The 20,607-nt window shown below is 56.9% G+C and overlaps 1 protein-coding gene across 3 annotated transcripts in view; it reads right to left on the bottom strand.

Annotated features, from left to right (window-relative positions):
• Positions 1-657: 657 nt before the first annotated feature.
• EIF2B3 (eukaryotic translation initiation factor 2B subunit gamma) overlaps positions 658-20,607 on the bottom strand; it is a 123,678-nt gene continuing 103,728 nt past the window's right edge. For all 3 annotated transcript variants that reach the window (XM_075935854.2, XM_075935853.2, XM_075935856.2), the window contains 2 exons: positions 8,849-8,952; positions 658-829 (listed from right to left, as the gene is read on the bottom strand). In XM_075935854.2, coding sequence (XP_075791969.2) covers positions 777-829; positions 8,849-8,952 — 157 coding nt within the window. In that variant the 3' untranslated portion in view covers positions 658-776. The remainder of the gene's footprint in view (positions 830-8,848; positions 8,953-20,607) is intronic.

The raw sequence follows: 20,607 nt of genomic DNA on the forward strand, positions 1-20,607 counted from the left end.
AAGAACAGCGTGCAATGCCTCCATCGCATCCAGGTGCTTTCAGCCCCACAAGCCCGGATTTCCCATGCCAGCTTGTTCCTCATGGCCTGGTGAGTCAGCCCCATGCAGCGTAAGCGCGCGGACAGGGAGCTCGCGTCTGGCTCTCCAGCAGCGGGGCTGAGCGCACGGCTCGTGACAGAACGGGTAATTCCGTTCAGGTTCCCTCCTTCCCGCCTCCCCACACGCGGGCTTGGGCTCCGTTTCAAAGCACCAGGCCAAATCCAGAGGGGACGTGTGGGAACGCCTTTGGCACGCCCGCCTCCATCGCAGACTAGACTAAAACCAGCTGCGGCGACTCAGCGTGTCTGCCCCAGTGCAGGAGCGGGGGCGGGAGAGCTGCAGGAACGGCGAGGAGGCAACGCGGCTTTGCTGCCGGGCTCGCCCAGCCCTCCACGCACAAAGCTGCTCCTGGCTTCCCCGGGGCACAGGGAGTGCGGTGCAAGCCCCCAGCGCCGCAGTTTGGGTCTGGCCGAGAGGGGCCCCGCCGGTCTGCGTGTGGCCCCGCCGGCAGCGCTGCTGAAAAGCCTGGTGCATTCGCGCCGCGGGCAGGAGCCGATCTGACCCTGCACAAAGCAGCGGGCAGATCTGCAAGGCGGGGGGCGGAGAGAGACAGACCACTGGGGAAACGCTTCTTTATTAAGACACAAACCCAGGGCTGGCCGGGAAAGGAGGGATGACAGCGCACGCTCTGCCAGGCCTGCTCCAGACGAGCCATCTCGCGACGGTGGGGGCCCTGGCTAGATTTCCATCAGCTGCTCGCTGCCCACGATGACCTCGTTCAGGTGTTTGGCTGGAAGAGGAAGAGAGAAAAGGCAGGGTTGGAGGGCGGCACTTTTCAAAGCGGCAGCTTTGGAGAAAATGGGAAAAGCAGGTTCCAGTAAACGCCAGCTTGTCTGGGTGGTGTCCCCCCCCGGGTGTCTCGGTCCCAGTCCCACCCACCTGGCCACGGCCCACCCACCTGGCCAAACACCAGGGGGGCGATGGAAGGAGATTGCACACACGGCCGTGTCACTGGCTCTACGGGGCACAGCTGCTGCCCACAGGTGTCTGGCGAGGCACCGGCACCGAGGTGTCAAACCCAGGGGGAGACAGTGACAGGAGCTTTCATCCAAGCAGAGCTTTCAGAGGGCCGAGTACCCGCAATTCCACTGAGGTCAGCAGGGGCTGGGCATGCTCAGGACCCTGCCGGACTGACAGCCAGCACCACAGTGACTTGTGAAGAGATCACCAGCCCAGCGATCCCAGATCAAGCCGGCTCTTTCGCAAGTCCCCGGCAGTTTGCCTTTGCTGGTGCTGAACAGAGCCAGGGAGGCAGCGGAGAGCAATGGGCAAAGCCCGGCTCACACTCCCACCCCCTGCCGCTGGGGGTAATGGTACCGGCTGATGGGACTCGCCCGCCCAGCCAGCAGGGGCCAGTCTGACAAGGTCACATCTCCAGTTACCCCCCCCCAGCTTTGCATCAGCTCAGTGAATATTCAGGAGCCAAGGCACCATTATCCCCTCCTCTGCCTCAGGCTTCCTGTGTGACCCTGGGCATGTCACTTAGCCAGCAGGGCCCCGCTGTCCAATGGGATCAGCGCCTGGTGGGCGTGAGGACAAAGGCGTTCAAGGCCAGGAGGCGCTCAGACACTGCGGTGAGGGGGCCAGGCCAGGGCCCCGCCACACAGGGAGTCGAGCCGGACGCTGGCCGCGCAACGAGGGCAAAGTCTCCTGCTGTGTGACTTGCCCATCTCCAGTTGCTCCCGGGTGGGGAGGAGGTTGCAAGGCTGCTGGAAAGCAGACTAAGCAGCCTTCGACTGACCCAGCCCTCAGCAATCCCAGGGCACCCCCGTCCAGGTGCTCTCCCTGCGCGCCAGGTTCGCCGCTGCCCAAGAACCCCCGGGGCCCTGCGATCACAGCGATCCTCGGTTCAGGGAGTCCTGGCCCTGCGACAGGATTCTGTCCAGTTCTCACCTCCCCAGCCACACTCTGGGGACCCTTCGTCCCTCCCGCACGGGGCTGAGGCACCCTCTCTGCATGGGCCCGCCGGCACATGCCAGCCTAGGGAGAACAACTCGAGTCTCCTCTCCTCTGGCTTCGGTGCCAGCCAGTCCCACCCCGCTCCTGGCAGCCGGCAGTGACCTGTGGGAACTGGCCTCCCAGCCCGGATTCCTGGCTTCGAAAGCCAGCCCCTCGCCCCGCCCCGTTGCTTGGTGTCCGTCAGACTCCTTGGTGACACTCAAGGGAAGGCCCGTTGCTCTCGACAACGGAGGCCCAGCTGTCGGTGCCATGACCGAGTGTGACGGAAGCACCACGCAAGCACCAGACATGAGTGCCAGCCGGCAGCCCCCCCTTCCAGTCCAGGACCCCCCAACTTTGCCAACGCCCCTCGAACCAGCCCTGCAGCATGTCTTGCTAACCCACTGCTCACCCCCCAGCACCTCCGACCGGCCCCATGGCTCTGCCATCTCTGAGCCTCTTCCAAGCCGACTTCCAGTCGCGCTGATCTGTGTGATGTGATAAGACCTCGGCTAAATTCCAGAGGGACTTGTCACATTACAGCTTGCGGGTGAAACGGGACTTTGTCGGAGTTTGTAAAGACCCGTGTCCAGTTCGGATTCTGAGGTACGTCTGTGGCACTACTCTAGTCTAAGAAACACCTCTCGTTTCATTTCAGCCAGCGTCCCTCACTCCCTGTTCTAGACTTGTGGAGTTTTGCTGTAGCGCGTTACCCCCTTGCCATTCCTGGGGTACTTTGCACGTCTACAGCTCACAATTATTTGCACTAGCAGACATTTTTAGCATCGCATGACAGCAAAGTGCTTTGTAACCCTGGGCGAATACCGCCAGGACCATTTCACAGACCACAAAACGGAAGTGTGGAGAGTTTAAGTGACTTGCCCAAGGGCACGAAGTCTGTCAGTGGCAGTGCAGAGAAAGCACCCACCTTCCTAGACTGCTAGTCCCTTTGCTGGGTCTGCTCTATGACACTGCCTGTCGGTGTCACCAAGGAGAGCCAGACGGTCCCAGCAGGGGATGCTCAGCCTTAGCATAAGTGGACCAGAGGCTCTGAAAGCTGGAGCCTGTCTCCCCGGGGCCTTGCTGCTGTATCACAGATGAAGCGAAACCACCAGACATGCCTTCAGCTGTCGGGGGGTGAACCATATGTCGGTGTCCTGGTCTTTAAGGCTGAGTGGAATAGTTTGGCTAGGCACTGAAAGCAGAGCCGCTACCTCGCAAGGAAGAACACCACGAGTTTATGCCCACTGCCCGCCTTCTGCCTGGCCTCTGGAAAGCCCGAGGTACTGCTGACTCCCTGGCATGCTCTGAGCAGAGCCGGGTTTCCTTACCAGACCTGGCTGCTGCCCGCCAGTGGCTAAACCTCATCTCCACACACTCTAGAAATGCCAAACGCCTGGGCTGCCCGCTCTGCGCGTTCCCTACCAGGCCGCCTTTCCGGTGCCAGTGGCAGGGCAGTAGCTGCACTCAGCCTGCCCAGAAAGAGGGAGCAGAGAAGGGACTTGCTAAAAGCGCGAGCACTGGACGCTGCAAAGGTGAATCGCATCGGGTGAGACCCGCTCCATGCGGGATCAGCGGGCGAGACCCGCTCCGTGGGGGATCAGCGGGCGAGACCCGCTCCGTGGGGGATCAGCGGGCGAGACCCGCTCCGTGCGGGATCAGCGGGCGAGACCCGCTCCGTGCGGCAGTAAGACTATCCGGCGAGACCCGCTCCGTGGGGGATCAGCGGGCGAGACCCGCTCCGTGGGGGATCAGCGGGCGAGACCCGCTCCGTGGGGGATCAGCGGGCGAGACCCGCTCCGTGGGGGATCAGCGGGCGAGACCCGCTCCGTGGGGGATCAGCGGGCGAGACCCGCTCCGTGGGGGATCAGCGGGCGAGACCCGCTCCGTGCGGCAGTAAGACTATCCGGCGAGACCCGCTCCGTGGGGGATCAGCGGGCGAGACCCGCTCCGTGGGGGATCAGCGGGCGAGACCCGCTCCGTGCGGCAGTAAGACTATCCGGCGAGACCCGCTCCGTGGGGGATCAGCGGGCGAGACCCGCTCCGTGGGGGATCAGCGGGCGAGACCCGCTCCGTGCGGCAGTAAGACTATCCGGCGAGACCCGCTCCGTGGGGGATCAGTGGGCGAGACCCGCTCCGTGCGGGATCAGCGGGCGAGACCCGCTCCGTGCGGGATCAGTGGGCGAGACCCGCTCCTTGTGGCAGTAAGACTATCCGGCGAGACCCGCTCCGTGCGGGATCAGTGGGCGAGACCCGCTCCTTGTGGCAGTAAGACTATCCGGCGAGACCTGCTCTATGAGGGAGGAAGGCGTGCGATGCGACTGCAGAGCGGAGTGACGCACTCGAACGCCTGGCTCGTGCGTTGCTACTGTGGCCCAGGTGCTCCTGCTGAAGCCCTGCAGATTCCGCTGGGGGCAAATCAAAAATCTGCCCCTGGGTCCCGAGGTGATTCTGCTGCGCCCGGTGTTTGTTTACAGGGACTGGGCGCCAAGGGGAGCCTCCGCAGCTGGAGGCAAAACAAACGGCAATGCAAACACACAAGGGGCAGGAATGACTCTGACTCCCAGCACAAAGCCAACCATAATCCCGGGTGCTAATGACCCAGCGCCTTCCTCTCCAGCTCAGACCCTGCTTTCCGGCAGGCTCCCCCAGGGTGGGGGTGGGGGCAGGAGACGGTCCAGCACCCTGGGACGAGCACTGTGAAAGCATCTCCTTGTTGTTCGCTCAGTTAGCCCCCAGACACGCGGCTGCTGCTGGTGGCAGGACTCCCTTGGAGGGGCGGAGGCCCAGGACCACCCCGAAGCCCTCGGGGGCTCCAGAAACGTTCCTTTACTCACTCAGTTACATACGCTGCTTCATAAACCTGTTAAAAGCCAATCGAAACCAGCCCCTGGCACAGAATTACTGCTCCATTATACAGCAGGGAGGAAAGCCACCGCTGAGCGCTGGCTCGCTTTAAAGCAGGCGGGGGAGGGGAGGCCGCAGAACCGCGCGGGAAAGCAGGCTGGGGGGCTCCCAGCAGCGCCGTCGGGAGACGCACACTGAGCGGCTCACTGGGGGTGGCACTGGGAGGCTGGGGGGCAAGTGGTGACAGAGACCCAAGGGGCAGCAGGGACGGGGCAGTGGGGGCTTGCCAAGGCCTGCTGCACCCCCCCACTTGAGACACTCAGCACGTAACCGGGCTGCCCAAACGGGCGGCTCCCAGGGCTCTGCGGAGGGCGGCTTGCTCAGCCGGCTGACCCCAAGGAGGGACTGCAGACGGGCTGTCTGGAGCCAGGCGGCCTGGCCCTGCCGCCCCAGAACGGAGATGCTTGGCCAGGAGATGGGGGCTGTGGCCGCAGGCAGATGGGCGTGGCCCGGCAGGCCAGGAACGAGCACCAGCCAGGCCCGGAGAAAAGCAGAGACCAAGCGGCTAACCGATCCAAAGGAAGCAGCAGCCCCATTGCTCTGCGGCGACCCAGAGGGTCACATGACAGGAAGCCGGGGGTGCCCAGGAGTAAAACGAGACCTCCGGGACGGCGGCCGAGCGGCAGGGTCGCTACGCCGGGCAGGAGCCGCCGTGCACACGGGTGTGCCGCTCTGCGCCGGCCTACCTGCCGGGCTCTGCTCAGTCCGTCACCCTCCCTGGAAGGCTGGGCTGCACGTGTGGGGCAGGCAGATGCCCCGGGGGCTCGGATCAGGGTTTCCGGCGCGGGGAGGGAAGGCGGGCGCGCGGCAGGTCTGCGCCAGGGTTCTCAGTAGGCAGGCGGGCAAAGGTGATAGAAGAGGGAGCCCAAGGGCGGGTGGGTGGGACGGACGATGGGGTAGGCGTGGGGGCCAGCCCTACATGCCTGGCTACCAGGGAAGCCCGGGGCCGTGGCACAGCGGTCAGGCTCCCCCAGCTGCCGGGAGGGGGGAGGGGAGGACTGCAGCACAGCAACCCGCGGAAGGATTGGGCGGAGCTTGACTTCAGGGGCGGAGCCTCAGGAGGAAGGGGCGGAGCTGGGGCTTGCCCATGGGGGTGGGTCTTTCTCCAGTGGCCTAGTGGAGAGAGTACAAGGAGGGGCATTCGCTCAGGGCCGATTCACTCACGTTCTGAGGCTGAGCTCAGGTGCTCTCAGGGCACCCGCGATAAGCGGGAAAGACGTGGAAGCGGATGGTGCAACGTTCGCTGAGTGGCAGGCTCGGAGAGCGCCACCAGCCCCGCGACTGGGAAGGCGGCTCAGAGGTTTGGCAAGCGCGGCAGCAGGCTGACGGTGCCGTGAGCCCAGCGCACGCTGCTCCGCACGCGAGAGAGGCCGCGGCCGACGCGCCGGTTGGAACGGCAGCGGCGGAGGAGACTAAGGTGCCAGGAGACAAACAGAAGCTAAAAGATCATCTGAGCCACGACAAAGCGTCTCAAAATGGCACCACTGCCGCACGGAACGAAAAGCCATGGGGGGCGAGGGGGCGAGACAGATCCCCGCAAGCCGGGCAGGGAGCAGGTCTCGGCACCTTCCCTCACTCGGGAACGACGCTCTTCCGACCGGACACCTGCGCTCGAGTCCTCCCAAAGCCTGTTTGAGTGGCAGGGGTCCTTCCGGAGCGTCACGCCTGGAGCCGAGTGTGCGGGGACAAGACTCCGCCCGCCGGCCAAGGGAGACATGGCGCACGGCTGCCGGCGGGGGACTTCGCATGTCGCTTGTGTGCAAGGTGAGGCCGGCTGGGCTGTGGCTCACAGGGTGAGGTTCCCACACGGCTCCTGTTAACTCCCAGCAAAGATACCCCAGCCAGCCAGGGGCTGTGAAACGTCCCTGGAAGGGCTCTGTCCCTCGCCGCAGCCGGGCACTGGAGGAGCCTGTGCCCACAAGAGCTCGCTGATCCCTGCACGGGCACTCGGGCGTGGGGGTGTGCGTGCGTGCTCCTGGCTCTTACATGCAGCTGCCTCCTAGGAGTGCACAAGGGGCTCTTTGCTCTGGATGGAGCGTGTGAAACTATTTTCACAAGGTTATGAACTGAGGCCTTCCGGGCAGACGCTTCACAATCAACAGGCAGAGCGTGTGGCAGGTCACTTAACCCCTTCACGCTGCGAGCCTGAATCTCCCCAGCTGGGAATGGCGGGTGGCCCCGAGAGGGTGAAGTGCTAGCCAGCGGGTGGCCTGGGAAACGACAGACCAGCCCTCGTACACCAGCGTTACCCAGACTGGGAAAACAGGACCAGTCTTCTGAAGAGCTGCCTGATTCCACTGGCTCTCCCAGGAACACGCCTTCTGACAAGGGCTGTGCGCCAGTCTGACACCCTCTCCAGCGGGCACTGGCGCACAGTGGTGGCTGCACCGGGAACCCGGGGGAACTGAGCCAAGCCTCCCAGCACAGCAGCAGCCAGCTCCCTGGGGAGGCGTGAGCCCCACCTTGCTAACTGCTCTCCACGCCCATTGCTATCCCGAGGGGCGCTCGGCACCACGCAGGGTCAGGCCCTACAAGCCATGGTGCTATTCCACCACCGAGAGGCACTGGTGGCATCCACCAAGTTCCCTGCAGAGCCCTGGTCAGCGCCTGCCCGCCCCAGGGTGCCAGTGGCAGGGAGTGGCTGGCGGGATATTCCTGTCTGGCTGGACACCGGTCCCCCTGCAACGCTGGCCCCGAGCCAGGGCTGTGGGTAGAGCCGTGCACAATCCGCAGAATGAGGACGGGCGATCCGGTGGCTTGTCCTTACAGACGACACGTTCCCAGCTGTTCTGCTGGGGAGCTACAGACCCGACTCTGCAAGAGAGAACGGCCCTGGGGTCAGGGCCCTTTGCCGCCCCGCTGGAGAACCGCCCTCATCTGGCCATGTTGTGAGCTGCCAAACGTCTCAGTTCGGCCGCTACGTTCTCCGAAGAGCCTGGCAGGCGCCCCACCCGGGTGGCAGGTGCTGAACTGGAAGCTCCCGGCCTTTGCTGCTCCCAGGCGCCACGACACCGGCACCGGCACAAGGGCCGAGCAGGGACCCGGGCCTGCCTTGCGCTCGATGCTCCAGCATAGAGGAAGAAGTGGCCTGCCTCAAAGGCGGGAGCACGGGAGCCGGAGTCGGGCGGGGGGTGGCAGAGCGAGCAGACGGGCGAGCGGCTCGGAGCGGGGGCACAGAAGAGCCGCTAGGGTACATGGGGCCCTGCAGAAAGGCTTCCGGGCTGCCTGAAGTGCAGATCTTTCTGCGGGGCCCCCCCAGTCCAGGGCGGGCTGGGGGACGTGGTTCCACTCTGCTGCTCCCCTGCGCTCCCGGGCTGGAGCTGCTAGAGGCAGGACACTCCAGCCAGCTTTCAGGCTCCACCCCCCAGCTCCCATTGGTCGGGAATTGAGGCCAATAGAAGCTGTGGGGGGCGGTGCCTGCAGGCAAATGCAGGGCAGCGCACAGAGCCACCTGCCCCCTCCCTGGGCCTGGCCCACCAAAGGGGAGCTGCACCCCCACCCCTCCTCTCCCTCCCTCCTAACTTCTGCTCAGATGCCTGAACCCTGCCCTGCGCCCCTTCCCACACTCCAAACCCCTTGGCCCCAGCCTGCAGCCCCCTCCTGAACTCCAAATTCAGCATCCCCAGGCCCACCCCAGAGCCTGCATCCCCCACTGGGAGCCCTCACCCCCTCCCACACCCAACCCCCTGCCTCAACCCACGGCCCCTGCCGCCCTCTGAACTCCGCATTTTTGGTCCCACCCCAAAGCCACACACAGTTCAGGAAGGAGGCCACCAGCCTAACGGGACAAGGTCCCCTGCAGCAGCCAGGTGGAACCAAGGATAAAACCGAGGGGCGGCAGCCCAGGGAACGCCCAGCTCCTCAAGGAACTCTACACCCATCACCCAAGCAGCTCCCTGCTCACCTTTGGGTTCCAGACGCTGGCCGCTTCCGATCAAACAGTCCCTGAGGTCGGCTCCTTTCTCTATCACGGCGTTATGGCAGATCAGGCAGTTCTGGAGGCTGCACCTGGAAGAGAAAACCGAGGACGTCGGATACAGAACGTAACTAGAGTCCAACAGCGCAATCTGATGAGCCTAGTGTGGGGGGCATTGCTCCTGCTCTGGGCAGGGGGCTGGACGTGATGACCTCCTGAGGTCTCTTCCAGCTCTATGATTCTATGACTCAGGAGGCAGGCCGGGCTTTGGTGCTGCCCCGTCTCGGCTGGATTTCCCCCACACGCCACGTTCTCTGACCCTTGTGCTCAGAGGCTCTGACAGAAGAACGGGAGCAGCAGAAACTACCGAAAGGCTGTCTCCCTGAGAGGAGTTTTGCATTTAGCTGAGTGGTCCTGGGGAGACACAGAACTCGCCAAGGTCCATCTAGCCTAGAATTCTGTCTCCAACAGAAACCAGAACCAGATGCTGCAAAGAAAAGTGTAAGAGCCCCACAGCAGGCAGACGTGGGGAAAGCTGCCTCCCAAATTAGGTCAATGTCCCCGCCACAAATCTATTCTTAGCATTAATTATGACAACTTTGGATATTCTTCTTATCCACATAAATGTCCAATCCCTTTATGACTCTTAAGTTCTTGCTGCAGTGATTTCCAGTAGCATGGAGTTCCACAGTTTCACACCCCTGCCACTTTGATCTTTGCTCATGAGCCTTGTCCTTTGGTCAGCAGAACACCACATCCGTTAACTTCCCGGTGGTCGATGGACAGGCTCTATGGTGTAACTAGGCCCACGATGGCTTTGAATAGCAGGACAGAGCTCTTGAACTGGGCCTCGTATGTGGCGAGGAACCACACGGCTGCGGCAACCTGACTTGAGACAGGCTTTCCCGCCACCTGCCAGTCCTACGAAGTCTCCTGCTCCTCGGTGACATGGATTCTGCCGTCCAAACGGAGATGGCAGTTCCCTTGCTGCTGGACGAGCCGCAGTGACCCTGCAGGGTCAGAGGAGCGAGACGGCGCAACCCCTTTCAGTCAGCAGATGCTGTAGCTCAGGCCCAGGATCACATAACAGGAGCAGGCCTGCGGTGTAAGAAGGGGTCGCCGCAAAGAGGTGCGCCGGCTCCAATCCTGCGTGAGCCGGTTCCGTCCCCCCAGGAAAGGCTGGAGGGATTCACGCTGGAGCTGTCTGGCTCAGGTTGCCTTGCCAGGGTTCTGATCCTCAACGGGGACATTACGGCACCGCCGGTCTTTGCTTTCTGTTACTGCAGCCTGGCCCAGCTGCTGCCTTCCCCCCGCTCGACGCAGCTCAGAGCCCGAAAATTTTGGGAGGGGTCTAGAAGGAACGTTCATCAGACTAAGGCAGGGCTACTCAACTCTGGAAGCCTGGGGGGCCACAACGATCCTCTCAGCACATGCCGACGGCTGCAAATTAAGTGTGGTTTCATATACATGCAAATCGCTTCTTTCACACTGACGGGCAAGACTACACAACACACAGGCCTGATTTAAGTCAGCTCTGTGGATATTACTACAATGCGATATTTACCCGATCGCCACCCCTACGACAGCACTTGGAACGAGCAAGGACAGTCCAGGAATGTGACGACTAAAACACATCTCAACAGAAGACCGTTCTAGGGACTCCTTTTTTGTTTTGGCTCCCACCCGCGGGCCGTGTGTTGAGCCCCGCGTAAACCCAAACCACACCGCAAACAAACGGGCCGCGGGCTGAGTAGCCCTGGGCTAAGGAACGACTCCGTTTAGCACAGACCGCAGGGTGCTGTTCTGAGTTTGCCCGGCGAGGACGGAGCTACCCCCCGCACTAGCATAACCTACCCAAAGCGCCCCCGCCCCCAATCCGCTACACTCACAGAGTCCTGTTCATGTGTTAGCTCCACCTGGGCCGAGTCTAGAGTCTCTCTCCCCAGCCTCATGTGGGGCCCCATCCTGGGGGGTTCCAGCACCCCAATCTACCCCCCCAAAAGGAATGGCAAGTGCCCAGCGCTCTCCAGGGCCCTGCAGTGGTTTATAAGCCATCCCGCTACCTGCTAGTGTGTGTGTCTGCAGAGAAGGGGCCTGGCTGTGCGTGGGCGGGGAAGGAAGGTGGCTCAGGAGAACACGATCTGAGCATGGAGAATATCTCGGAGGTGGCTCGAGGAGGAGAAACTGCGGCTACAACCAAGAAACTGCTCCCACCGTCATTATCTTTGCACTGGCATCAACACTCAGCAAGTTAACTCCTGCAAACCGCCTGTGTGGTTGGGGGAGGCGCTGCTGACGCCCGGGAACCACAGGCAGCTTGTTGATGTGTGCCAGGTGCTAGCGAACCCAGGGAACCCAGCCGGCGGGAGGGGGGAGACAAATCACCACCTCCACAGCTTATAAAAACCACTCCAGCGCACCGAACTTGAAAATCATTCACAACACCCGCCTCCCACTCACATCAAACAGCAGCGGATCCCCTTTTTATTGTGCGGGTGGAGCAAAACTCCAACAGATATAAACACATTTTGTGGGTGTTCCTCGCAATGGCTGACAGATGGAACGCAGCCATTTTGAAACCACTCGCAAAGGCCTTTGCAGAAAGCCCAGGCTGCCAAGACGTGTACTCGGGGTGTTTATTTTATCTTGATTTATTTTTTTAAATGTAAAGAGCAAGGAAGAAACTTTCATTCTCTTGCAAGAGCCATGTCACATTTCAAGGCAGTCTATTGTGCTTTCTTTAACCACTGCTCTTCCTGGCTGTTTCCAATATTCAATACTATTTTATCCGGGCCGCTTTGATAGCACTGAGTTTGATGAACATTGCTGCGTGTGGTGCACACGGTTGATTTACTGCATTCTAATGGGAACCATATTTGTCTGCCTAAAACATAGTATATTTTTCAACTTTTCAGCACTGTGAAAGCGGATCTCTCCTGACCTTAAACCCGAGGCCGACATTCAAACCCACAAGAACAACTAATTTGGGTCGTTTGATTTACAGCTGAAGTTCCAATCAGAATTAGATTGAAGGGCAATTGCACCGCTCGGAGCCTGGCAGCTGGGAACGCTGCGCTGAAAGTAAATGCAAACACGCCGCGGCTGGCTGCATTCTGGAGCGCGCTTTGCAAGCCGGGGCCTGCAGCGGTAACAGCTGGGGATGTGGGCTGGCTACCATTCGTTAGTCGCGCAGGTACAAGGGGCATGCCTGCCTCCGACAGGCAGAGAGACCCACCTGGTTTTCCGAACCGGGGAGGGGACAAGAGGAAGAAGAGGAATGGCCCAGGAGGGGACTTAGGGGGGGAATGACAAAGATTTAGGGCTCTCTGTTGCAGACCTCCTAACGAGATCACTCTGCAGGGCCCTAATTTCAGTGAGGCCACAGATGACCCCTCCACCTCCTCCCCACATTGTAAACAACTAATCCCAGCAGAAAACAACAGAGCGCAACATGTACACGCACTGGGCCACATTCCAGGCCCTTCTCTATCTTCTATTTATTTTTCTAAAAGGTCAGAGATTGCAAGGGGGGGGAGGGGAGAGAAGAAAGCCAAATACGCGTCCATCTCTTGTGTGGGCCGAGCCAGCGTCCAAACACACACAACACGGAGCTTTTATTGCAGAGCAGTCCTGGGACTTGGCATGCGTCTCTCCCCGCCCCGCCCCCCAATTGTGGCAAAGTCTCCCATAGCTTTAAACCAGAGGCCAGGGTGGTCGACTGCATGTGGGAGAAATGCCGAGAACTGGGAAAGAATTCCATCTCCCGTCCAATTATAAATAAGGAAATATTAGTCCCAGAGAGCGACTGATTTCCTCAGCCCTGGGACTGCTCTCAGGCCGGCTATCGGTCTATCAATCAAACTCTTCAATCGAATCTGTCACTTGCAGTTGCAACATGCTACTTAAGAAAAGCAAAGCCTCTACCACCGAGGCAGAGCGCTCTCCCTGGCACTGTGGTGCTACATTCTTCTAAACCTTTGAAAATGGAAATCTGAGATCAAACAAACTTTTGGGGAGGGGAGGGGATCAAAATATGCACTGCTCAGCACACAAGGAACAATCTGCAGGAATCCAACACACAACCCATAATTACAGGCTACCCACTAATTATTTAGGACTCCGTGATTAAAGCGATGAACGTTCCTGGAAGAAAGGGGCTTAAATAACGCAGGTCAAGACCTCCAGGGGAGCGCTAGCCCTAGACGTCCAATCTTAGGACGGCACAGCTGTCACAGGTTTGCCTTACAGCAAATCGGCCGAAATGGAGATGGAAAACGTCCCTGGCCGCTACCTTGCTGTGCATCCAAAGGACCTCACCTCTGACGGGCAGGAAGGGAAGGCAAGCCAGGTGGGCAGACCTCTTGCTGATGGGCTCGAAAGGGGGAGGGGGACCTCTGGATATGTAGAGGAGGGAAGACACTGCTGAGCCTAAGGGCCGATGCTGGGGGCAGCCTCGTGGAGATGCTCGGTGCCGCCATGAAGGAGGTGCAGCTAATCCAGAAAGATGGCAGCTGCCAGGAGGGGCAGATGAAAAGCAAGGAACACAGAGTAACTCTTGGTGCTCTAGCAGCAACCAACACCTTCCAAAGGAGTCCCGCTTCCTCTCCGAGCCGGAGGTGTGGGGGCTATGACACAGTCAAAGCGGTAAGACACTGCCATCGTGGGAAAAAACGGAGCGCTCTCAAGCCCATTGTCAGGAACCTAGAGAAGCCTGAAATTTCACTTTCATGAAAAAACATTTTCCACATGTCAATAGCAAGCGCCTCCGTTCATGCACTACAGGAGATGGCAGCTGAACATTTCAGAGCCACTTTTCAAAGAAACCAGTTTATTAAAAATATGGGCTTTGAGGTCTCTCCCTGGGGTAACATAAAACTCCTACCAGCCCCCTATGTCCGTAAGCAATTTGCACGATCTCTGAGGGTGTGTTTGCCGAGGAACTTTCTACCCAGGTGTACGTACTGCTCTCATTACCACGGGACAACAGCTCTGCTCCTGCCCCACAGCCTAAATATTGCACTTTGCACCAGATGGACTAGCCAGCAGCCAAGCTTTCCAGTTACAGGTTCGGGCTCCTGCAGACAGCTGGCCCACAACTGCCTCGGAGCTGCCGTCACTGGTCTCCGAAGGTGAGAGGCAGGGTTCAAGGCCAGGCAAATGGGGAGGTGGTTTCTCGCCTCCGACACTTCAGTTTAGCGATCTCTTGCTGGCCTCAGGGCAAGTTCATCCATGACCCTTCATTTAGCGAGAAGTCCAGTTGTAATACGTGGCGGGTCTGCTGTAACCAATGTAGGATCCACAGTGCGTGACAAGCTGTTCCTCGGGATTCATTCGTTTACAGGCCTTATGGCCGGAGGGCTGTGTCTCCTGTGATCATTTAGCGCACTGCAGCATCTATTTGTTCCTCATTTCAAAGGCTAGCCACAGAACAAGTACTCCTCGATTCCCACCCCTGAGCTAAGCCGCAGGGTTCACGCTGACCCACCCCAGGCGGAGGCTGGGATATTCAGAGCACACCCCAGGAGGGCACTTTGGTTGGGTTTTTTCCGAGCGCGGGTCTTCTCCAAAATGGACTTTGCGGCGTGCCCCGTTTAGGGCATCCCAGTAGCCTCCATGCAAAGCGAGCCCATTGGAGAAATTTGCTCTAACCGCCTGCCCTGCCAGCAAAGCCTGGGACATGACAGTCAAGCCAGGTTCTTCATTCTCTCACGCAAGCCACAAAGCAAATTCTACAGCCTGGTTCTGCTTCAGGCTCCATCTGTTCACCCCTCACGGCCTTCAAAGGACTCTCCCCTCCTGTTCCGTCAGCAACCCCGCAGGGACTGTGTTAACAATGGTGTTGACGATACAGAAGTTCACCTGGGGGAGACTGTCAAAGATACCTAGGGGCAGGATTCCCATTGCAAGTCAGGGGGGTCAGGCGCTCAGCTGCCAGTTTCGCCTTTGAAAGCCTCCTCTCTTGGTTCCACACGGCCAGCAGGAGCAGATGGTTACTAGCGTCCCTAAAACCACCCAACTCGGAGCAGAACCGCTGTGATGGAAATGGTCATTTGACACAGCCCCTCCTCCGTGGAGCAATGCTTGACGCTTAACCTCTGATGTAATTTTATCTGAACCAAATGTTTGGAAAACGGGCAAGAGTTCCTTGTGCTATCAGGGAAACATCTGCATCCATGTTAAAAAAAAAGCGGTCATATATGTAATGCAGCTTGATGTCAAACAACGTGAGCCAAAAGTGATCTCTTTTGGGGGATGAGGGAGAAAAGCAGCTCACACATCCACAAGATGTAGGTATATTATGAGGAATGACCTCAATGTACACGAAGTGGACTTCAACAGAGTTGAAAAACAGCCCGCTCAGTGGCTCAAAGTTACTCCTTTCCAGAGGTTTTCCAGAACGACTCATCTCTTCCATTTCGTTGGAGACAATACGCTCTTTGGGGCAAGGACTGTCCTTTGTCCAGGGCACGAAGCCTGTGTCTGCTGGTTAACAAATAACACGCCCAAAACAACCACAAGCGCTCAAACGTGCAGACAACACTGACGTCGGAGGTGCAACAGGCAGAGACAGCGAGGGCAGGACCCAACCGCAGGGCTACCCGGGGAGATGAGAACTTGGAGTGGAGTGTCGGTAATTGGAAAGCCCTACATTCAGGGAGGAGAACGAACCAGCCCAGAACCAGCTGCATAATCCAGCAGCCACGCAACTCCCATTTAAGACATTCAGGCCTCAGTTTGGCAGAGCACTAACAAACCTACTTACCTTTAAGCACGTCTAGAAAGTCCATCGCTATTAAGCAAAGCAGTTGAGCGCACGCTTAAGTGTTTCTCCGTAACTGCCCTAATTTTACTGCTTTCACAGTGGCCCCGGGGAACATGTGTGGACAAGGCCCCGGAGGAGAAAACTGTCATCTTAACAAGTGGTGCAAAATATAAAATACTGAAGGGTCACGGCACGAGCACAACTTGATTTGCAGCTTTGTAAGCTACAGAGTTCGAAACGCCGTCTCCTCATTCCTTCTCAGGAGGGGACGTGCTGCAAAATGTACTTTACAATGCCCCACAAATGGTGCCTTGGCAGTGGGAGCTCTCCTGTATACTGGTATTATCCCATGGGGGAAAAGGCCGCTTCTGGGCTGAACCCCTATTAAAGTCTCCACTCCATCCTGGTTTTAATTAGACCTTTCTTCCAATTGGTCCCAGTTTCATACATCAGGTGCTGATTTAGCACTATCAAGGAAACAACCAATAAACTTCACAATCAATCTGCAGCTAGTAGTCAAACCCGCTTGCCTCGCTTGTTGTTTTCTCCCTTTGTACATGTTCTCCTAGAAAGTAGCATTAAATTGGAGCCACGTGGTAAACTCGACCAGCATTTAACTAGACACATGTGGTCCCTCTTACGCCCGCTTACGGGGTAACAACTACAGCAAGCACTGTGCTCTCTGCTTCAAGACAAGGAGCTGGAACTTGTTTAACAAAATCCAACATGTAGCTTCTACACCTGCCAGCTTCTCTCACATCCGTTCCTGTTGTTACCCTTGGCTCCTTACACATGGGCCAGCTTCCCTGAAGGTAGACATACATCCTCCAGAGCACTCGGGAACAGGCACACACATATTCTGTACATAACAGATTGTATTCCTCTCCCCCTCAATATGTCCCTTGGCTACTTGAGTCAATTGTCAACGGGGCAGGCACTGTGTCTTCAGATGCTTTTGCACAGTTCTTTAGCACAACAGGGTCCCCATTCTAATTGTGTAGTATTGAAGAATCCCCCTAACGCAAGAAGAGGAGGAAGAAATATAACTAAGGATTTTGTAATAAGTCAGCTCTTTAAAACTCTTTCCTATTCTTACCAGTGCTCTTCTGGGTCACAAAAGCAGATATAGCAATAATGGCATTTCCTTTGTGAGAAGTATGAAGACTGAGAATGGGAAGAGACTGCTTTACACCAGCGGTTTTCAACCTGTGTGCCACGGAGGCCTGGGAGTCCATAGACTAGATCTAAGATTTCAAAGGGGTCTGCATCTCCGTTTGAAATGCTTTAGGGGTCTGTAAATGGAAAAACAAAGTTGAAACCCCCTGCTTTACACAGATGGGTATGGTCAGCCGGCAATACAGGCGAGAATGTCTTGTTACAATAATTAGATGTCTGAACCCCAAATTAAAGTGATTTCCAGCCACTGGTAGTGTGTGGTAAGCATCCATTGATTTTAGAGACCTTCCCTTAAAGAGATATTATCAAGGATATAAATACGCCCCATAGCTGGAAATCGTCATCATCCCCGCCCCCTTTACTGCACACGGCATCAGTCTTCGACCCAACGGGACAAATTCCCTGCTGGCATAATGGAGGTTGGTGGAGAGGCATCTGCTTACACCAGTGCAAATTTGACCTAAAGCATATCAGTTTTTTAAGCATTAATCCAGCAGCGGCTGCAAACTACCAGTCTAGGGCCACTTGGCCATGCAGCACTTGGTTGCAAAAGACAAACTTTGATGTACGGACACACCGAGTCTATTCCTTAATTCTGAGTGGATCTACCCAAAGTTTGAAAAGGTTCATTCTATGCTTGCTGGACACTGATACAACTATTGTCCTCAACTAATTTCGCCCCCTCCCCAGGAAATTATCGACTCTGCTTGCATTTTGATTTCATGACACACTGAAGAAAGGAGATCCACCTCCTCCGCTACAGGAGAAATTGGTAAGGAAAAGTTGACCTTAGAGAGCCTGCAAGATCGCCATCTTTGATTCTTGTCAAACGTGACAGTGCTCCTTTAAAGCTATCGCATACACGTATGTACAATATAAAAATAAAGCTGGCGAATAGGCAGAGACCACCCAAAGTCGGAACCTTGCCGTACAATGTCACTCAATGTCACTGCCACCGGGGAGGCTTTCCACTACCAAGGAAATGCTCCTAAAGCCATCAGGCAGGCACCTGGCTCTGACTTGCCCGGTACAGCGAGAGTAAGAATCCCACGGAAATCCTGCATCTCTCGGCCGGTGCACGTGTCCCACTCTGACACGCAAGAACTGAACTACATGTAGGCTATGACCTTGCCACTGAAAAATAAACGTCCTGCCACCATGCCATGAGGCACTGTGGTGAGTCACAATAGACTCCCAAGAGCCAAAGCTTAACCAGCACACGTACGGTCTGAGTCACTTACGCTCCACGCCTCAAACGTCCTCTCCGAGGTTTTCCCTGCCAGTAATGACAATCTGTTTAAAATCTTTACTCTGTTTCGCTCTTTCTTTCAACACCTAGTGACCTCTGGGCTGCTGCACTTAAGCAAGCCAGGCTAGAAAGCAGTCAAGCGCTTTAAACTTGGCCGGAACCACCGTCTGCAGTTCCAGGCCTGCACCGCTCCTGACCCAAGATGGCCCATTGTATCAGCACGGCTGGTGGATGATCCCTATTACTCCTGCCCGAAAGGAGCCTTCTCCTGCCCAGTCCTTGGGGGCTTTGTGCCATTCAGCTTGAGGAATTAGGAGCATTTTTCAGTTAGGGAATCTAGTGACACATCAGGTTCAAATACCTCCAAGCAACAGAGGCTGGGAAAACACTTTTTTACAGCCACGGGCGAAAGCTTACAGAACTGCAAGCAAAGCATTATGGTGGAGCGACCCCATGACAGGGCTAAGCACCCAAGACGTGAAGGGCGATATCGCCCCTCCCTGAGGATCGTCCAGGGTGAGACCTTCCTGGGGCAACTGCAGCCATGCAGGTGAGTCCCTGTGCCCACCGGGAGCAGGCTGACTTCAGGAGGCAAACGCCTCAGGACAGGGGTTGTATCATGGGACCAGAGCCTTCTGGGGCCCATTTTTAACAGACATGGAACAAGCTGCCAGGAGGAGCGGGGTGGATTCTGACTCACCTGAAGTCACTAGATCATGACGGGACGTCTCTTCTGAAGGACACGCTCCAGCTCAAGCAAGAACTATGGCCTGGATGCAACGAGAACAGTGACATTCTCTAGCCTGTGGTTTGTAGGCCAGATGCAAAGATCATAATGGTCCCTTTTGGCCTTCCCAACACAGCATACACGGCTGATGTGGAACCTCTTACTTGCCTGCTGCTTCGCTAAAGGTTTTCGTTATGGGTGCAGCAAAATAAGTATCTCTGGTTCACCAATCTACCCTGCGGTTACTACGGCCCTGGCCTCCACCACTCAGCCGGAGAGTTCGAAAATCGTGTCTACTTATGAAGCTGGGCATGGACCTTGGAGCTGCTTTGAGCTCCGCTGTCTTGTGCCCTCAACTAAGCTTCAAGCTCCACAAGGACCAAGAGCGTCTGTGACGTTCCCATCTCTCAGACTTCTCCCGGTCACACTGTTGGATTCTGTGTCCGAAGAGCAGAGATGCAACATGGTGCACAGGGCACTGCAGTAATTATACCACGGAGAGTGCACTTTACACCCCCCTCAAAGGGCCTCACACAACTCTCCCAGCTCCAGTTCCAGGTGCGCATGAAACCGTTAGACTGAAGCACTCTGGGCTGCAGGGCCACCAAAACGTTGACACCGCTTAACTATCTCTTGTATTTCCAAGGCAACCATCAGTGTAATCTCTAGGGAACATTCTAGAAAACCGTCCAGTCAGATTCCCATGGGGCAGCTCCTCGGCTTTCCCCATTCCTGGCCAAGATGTGAACCAGAGAAAGCAAACTAGCTGAGGTTCAATCCAGACAAGCGAGTAGCGAATACTGGTTGGCAAGGAGAAGCAAGAAAAGGCCTTGCCAAAGGCAGGGACGTGTGTCCCTAAGGTACCACCACGCCCTGACAGATAGGCTCACAATGCCGGGCTACTTTTGAGCACCCATCAGCTCTTGGATTCCCAACGAGCAACAGTGGCTCACTTGCTTTTCACACCTGTGGGTTAGCTACGTGTTTCCCTCCTTTCCTCGATACAAACTGCAACAGCCCACCTGTGTTCTACAAACAGCACCGCCTTCCATCTGCTTCAAAGTGCAATTCAAAGGTGTCACGTCTAACAGCTAAAAACTGACCTAGTGACGCATCTGGCTTGCCTCAGGGCTGCCTCTCTCCCTATGCAACGCCACCAAGGCTCACTAAAAATCATGATCACACCCTTGGAGGACTGGAGGCAGAGCCCTGCCACTGGTTGGGGCCAACTTTCAGAGAAAATCATTCCCCCTGGTGGCATGGAAGAGCCAGAATTGACTGATTTGCCGACCACTGGGCAAGATATCATGTCATCAAGTGCTTTCTGGACTGATTGCTGGTTTACTTATAGATATTGAAGCAGGAGACATAGGGAACTTGTTTGTGGAAGGGAGCTGTCTAGTGGGTGTAGTCTGAAACATTATCAACAAGGTTAATCTGTGCGCTGTTTTTTGGACGCAACAGCCCCATGGACACATCACACACACAAAAATCCACCAGCTGTGATTAAGGATTTGAAAGAAATGAAGGAGAAAATAGCAGCAGTAATTCCCCCTGCCCAGTATGTTAAGAGTAAGGATTCTCAGCTTCCAGACACAGTTCCAAATCTTACTAAATGGTCACCGAGGGTTCCCGTGCCAGCAAACCCAAGAGATGTACATAGCGTGAGACAGGAATAAGGTACCAGCACAATTTATTTACACAAACTTATCACGTGTAATATGAATTCCGCACAGAGAAAAGTCAAGTCACTGAGGGTACGTCCACACTACAGCATTAATTCGTGTTAACTTAATTCGAAATAATAAAGCTAATGTGGCCAGGGTCTACCC

Source organism: Pelodiscus sinensis, chromosome 9, assembly GCF_052426305.1.
Source record: "Pelodiscus sinensis isolate ZL-2025 chromosome 9, ASM5242630v1, whole genome shotgun sequence".
Taxonomy (NCBI): Eukaryota; Metazoa; Chordata; order Testudines; family Trionychidae; genus Pelodiscus; species Pelodiscus sinensis.